The 4,403-nt window shown below is 40.7% G+C and overlaps 1 protein-coding gene across 1 annotated transcript; it reads right to left on the bottom strand.

Annotated features, from left to right (window-relative positions):
• Positions 1-224: 224 nt before the first annotated feature.
• On the bottom strand, positions 225-4,403 carry LOC137952676 (polyol transporter 5-like). Its single transcript, XM_068799741.1, has 3 exons — positions 4,375-4,403; positions 1,782-1,885; positions 225-1,651 (listed from the first exon to the last, which is right to left on the bottom strand). The coding sequence occupies exons 2-3, from the start codon at positions 1,876-1,878 to the stop codon at positions 225-227; spliced, it is 1,524 nt and encodes a 507-aa protein (XP_068655842.1). The 5' UTR covers positions 1,879-1,885; positions 4,375-4,403.

Genomic DNA, 4,403 nt, shown 5'->3' with positions numbered 1-4,403 from the left:
ATTTTGAGAGAACTAGACTACCATGCATGAGCTCCTAGAGAGTATGAAAGCGACAAACTAGTAAAATATGCCTGGTGTTGGATTTGATTATCACGTAGAAAAAAAACTAATTAATCTTTCCATGACAACGATAAGTATTCTGTCGGCATTTCCAATCTTGCCTTGTTGTTGATTTAACCGTAAATTAAGCTAAACCTGACGATTATACGAACTTTAAGAGAATTTTATCGCTGTTCATGTACATTGCTTGACTGAACCTCATCGTGGCTTCTTCCTTCTTTCGTCCCTCTGGATCTAAAAACAGGTTTCTCAAACAGGGTCTGCATTTCTTCTAGTGTCCGTCCTCGAGTTTCAGGGAAGAAGGTGTAGAAGAAGACCCATGCAACAGCAGCAAAACCAGCGTAGAGAAAGAAGCTGCCGCCGATCGTAATGGCCTTGTAAAGCGAAAGGAAGGTCATGGCGATGACCCCGCTCGTCACCCTGTTCATCGCCACTCCCATGCTGGCCCCCTGTGCCCTCAGTCTGAGCGGGAAAATCTCCGAGCTGTAGACCCAGGAGATGGGTCCCAGCCCGATGGAGAAGAAGGAAACGTACGCAAGGATGGAGCCGATGCAGATGACGATCGCCCATACAATCCTCTCTTCGTGGTAGTGATCGATGATAGTTAGTCCAAATCCCAGACCGACGAGGGAGACGATCATACCGGCGACGCTGGTGAGGAGGAGCGGCCGTCTTCCGACTCTGTCCAACAGAAAAGTTGCCACCAAGATGAACATCGTCTTGGTGAATCCGACAGCCACGGTTGCGCCCAAGAGAGCGTCGTTGCCTTTGATTCCTGCTTTTTTGAAGATGCGCGGACTGTAGAGGACGACGGAATCGATGCCGGACGACTGTTGGAAGAAATGGATACCGACGCCGGCTATGAGGATGCGGCGAACGGCAGGGGTTGGTTTCCATAGCAGCTCCTTCCACACTCCCTTCCCGGCGCGGTTGCGCTGCGGGACTTCAACCACGTCTTCGGTGTAATTTTCTGGTATTCCGGCGGCTTCTTTGATGTCTCTCAGCCGGCACTCTGCTTCCTCCTTGGTGTCCGAGGTCTTGTTTAGAACTAGTCTGGCGTCTCCGAGACGGCCTTGCATTACGAGCCACCGAGGCGACTCAGGCATGGCTAGTACGCCGACGGCGAGGAAGACGGCTGGGATTGCACCGAAGCCGAGCATCATCCGCCAGCTGAGGTTCTCCGGGAGCTTTGCGAACCCGTAGTTCGAGACATAACCGAGCAGAATCCCGACGTTGATGAAGATTTCAGGGAGTGATGTGAGGAAGCCTCTGGTTGACGCGGGCGAGAGCTCAGCCGTGTACACGGGAGCGATCATCAGAGCATATCCGACGCCGATTCCTGCGACGAATCTTCCCACCATCAGAAAAGCGTAATTGGTCGCGAAGCCCATCAGAAGTGCACCCACGAAGAAGATGATGGCGGAGAAGACGATGGTGTACCGCCGGCCTATCCAATCCGACGTCCTCCCGGCGGCTGCCGATCCGATCAGAGCGTAGACGTCGAGGATTCCCACTATGATTTCCACTTGTACGTCGCTGATTTTCAAATCATCTTTGATGAATATCGCCGCTCCACTCATCACTCCAATATCTGAAGAACAAAAGACGAAAAATTCATAAAAAACAGAAGCCAAAGAAAAAGCTTATCTTCCATCTTCGATACAACGCAAAGAACAGAAACTCATTTATACCCATTTCTCTGACTCTAAAGGTGAACTCACCATAACCCAGAAGAATGGAAGTCATGGAAGCTAGCATGGTGGATGCAGTGGCATACTTATTCCTCCCCCTAGGCTTTTCCGGCGTCTCCACCTCCATGGCTGAAGTAGACCCAACAGAAGAAGCTACCACACAGGTATTCTCCATCGGCCTTCTGTAAGCTGTCTCTCTGATCAGTCTGTTTTCAGAGATTCAAGCAGCCATGGACAGCACGAGGAGTACTAAGAGCAGTTCCTGAGCTTAAATAAGAGAAATGGGTTGAAAGGGTTGAAAAGCTACATCAATGATAGAAGGACCAGCAGCCGCCATTATTGTCTAACGAAATATTTTAAAGGGTCATTTAGAAAAATACTGAAATAAAAAAGCTTGTTTGGGATTGAAATCCGTATTCTTGCGAATATTTTAAAGATTTTTGGGTATTTTTTAAATATCCCAATTTTAAATTACAGAAAGAGTTCAACTGAACACGGAAGCCGACATTAAAAATTCATATTAACCTCGACTTTCTTCAATACTGGACTCAAACGATGATCTCTGTTGTCTGCCAGCAGAAGCTCTTAACCATCAATGCCTCCATAAAGATTTCTTAGCTCAATTATACTAAGATAGATAAAATTTAGTACCAGATGTGGGTGATAGCTACTAGGCTTTTCATGGAAGTGAGAATTTAATTTAGGGAATTTAACCAAAATACCCATTTAAAATAAATTATTTTTAAAAACACCAACGTCATCAAAATATTTGTAAAACTATCCAACTTTGACCGGTCAAATGCCTATGTGTGCGGTCAAAAGCGACACGCATAATCTGCCATGTCATTAAATAAAAAATAAATATTTTTTTAAAAAAATAAAAAATTCATATACATATCGTTCCACGTAAGCCCTCACTTGTATTTTTTTTCTCAAAAATCTCTCTTCCTCAATCTTTCTCCTCGCGTCTCCTCTCGCCCCCTCTCCTCTAACCACTGCCGCCGCTCGGCCTTGGCCGCTCACTCTCCTGTTGCCACCACTCGGCCTCAGCCGTTCGCTCTCCTACTGCCGCCGCTCGGCCTCGGCCTCGGCCTCTCGCTCCCCTGCTACCGCTCGCTCTCTTGCTGTCGCCGCTCGACATGGCCCTCAACGCCCCCAACAGCACCCCCCCCGCTTCTCATTATTCTTCTCCTCTCCCCTCTTGAATCTAATTACTGTATTAATTTTTTTTGTGAATAACAGTGGATTGGGTTCTGTTTCTGAATGGAATGCATTGTTTTTTTATTCAATTAACCCAACTAGCCTAACTTGCAAATGTGATGAGATCAGTCATGGCAGTTCAAATGGATGAATAGTATTGTATTGCATTGACGTTTTTCGATCCTTAATAACGACGGAATCCGGTCTATTGTTCTGTTCAATTTTTTAACCTTCATAGACTTTGCTAAACCCTTTTCAATCTGCAGGCTCGATTCGCTAAGGGTGGTAATTATAAATAATTATTTATTTTACTATTTTATTCTGTTATAAAAAAGTAACATAAATAAAAATATTAATATTTTGTAAATATTTATTAATTTACCCTTATATTATTTATCCAATAAATTTCATTTTATAAATATTCTTTTCTCCATATGCAAGTAAAAAAAGCCTCTCTTTATAAATAGTGATGATTTTGTTTAAAAATACTTGCTTGAAAATAATTTAATAATATATTAATTAATATGTTAACATGATTAATCATATTATTTTCATTTCAATAGGTTTTTATTAGATTTATCATGATTTTAAGTAGAATGTTAAAATTTTATTTGTCAAATAATTAATTTACAAACCAAATTACTTTTAAGTAATATAAATTATTAAAAATTTTGGTTTTTTCTATTTTTGGCTTTGAGACATAAAATTTATTACTTTTCCCAAAGATAAATGACCAATATTGTAGATATTAGGTAATAAAACATGTATCTTATTTTTTGAATTTTTTAAAAAAATTATTCAATTTTTTTATTTAATGACGTGGCAGCTTATGTGGCAGATGACGTGGTAAAATAATGACGTGTCGGACGATGTGTCGATTTATGTTATTGCTCTGATGACTTGTCGACACATAAGCAATCAAAGCTTACGTGTCGCTTTTGACTGCACACATAGCATTTGACCGGTCAAAGTTGGGTAGTTTTAGAAATATTTTGATGACGTCAGTGTTTTTGAAATTAATTTATTTTAAATGGGTATTTTAGGGAAATTCCCTTTAATTTATGAAGAGATAGGACTTAAAAGATGATAAAACAAATAACTTTAGAAGCCTACCCTTGAAATTTTGGGGGCATTTATATATGTATTTTTGGAATAGAAACTGCAAGCAAAAAAAACTTATTAGTGTTTTGGTTGATAAGTACATCCATTTGCTGCCAAAAGGAGAAGGTTTGACATCTTTTTTTAGGTTTGTTATGATATGTTTAAAAAACTATTACAAGTGAGGGTGACAAAATGACAACTTTTAGCTTCTAAAAAATAAATTAAGATATTGTGGTGGTTTTTTTATGTATTGGTTTATTTGATAGTTCATGTACCTCAAGAAGCACTATTGAGTGGTCCGATACAATATCAATGGAAGTATTTACTTGAGAGGTTTCTTTGTAATTTGAA

The sequence above is a fragment of the Aristolochia californica genome, unplaced genomic scaffold (assembly GCF_029961685.1).
Source record: "Aristolochia californica isolate CCGP_79_NKW_82.1479 unplaced genomic scaffold, dmAriCali1.0.hap1 SCAF_16, whole genome shotgun sequence".
Lineage (NCBI taxonomy): Eukaryota > Viridiplantae > Streptophyta > Magnoliopsida > Piperales > Aristolochiaceae > Aristolochia > Aristolochia californica.
This window is presented reverse-complemented; position numbering and strand designations above follow the sequence as displayed.

Excerpts from the sequence above, each read along its gene's own strand:
- LOC137952676 (XM_068799741.1), bottom strand. The coding sequence starts at position 1,878 with ATGGAGGTGGAGACGCCGGAAAAGCCTAGGGGGAGGAATAAGTATGCC. Across the intron at positions 1,652-1,781 it reads TTCCATTCTTCTGGGTTATG|ATATTGGAGTGATGAGTGGA; the intron begins GTGAGTTCACCT and ends TTTGTTCTTCAG.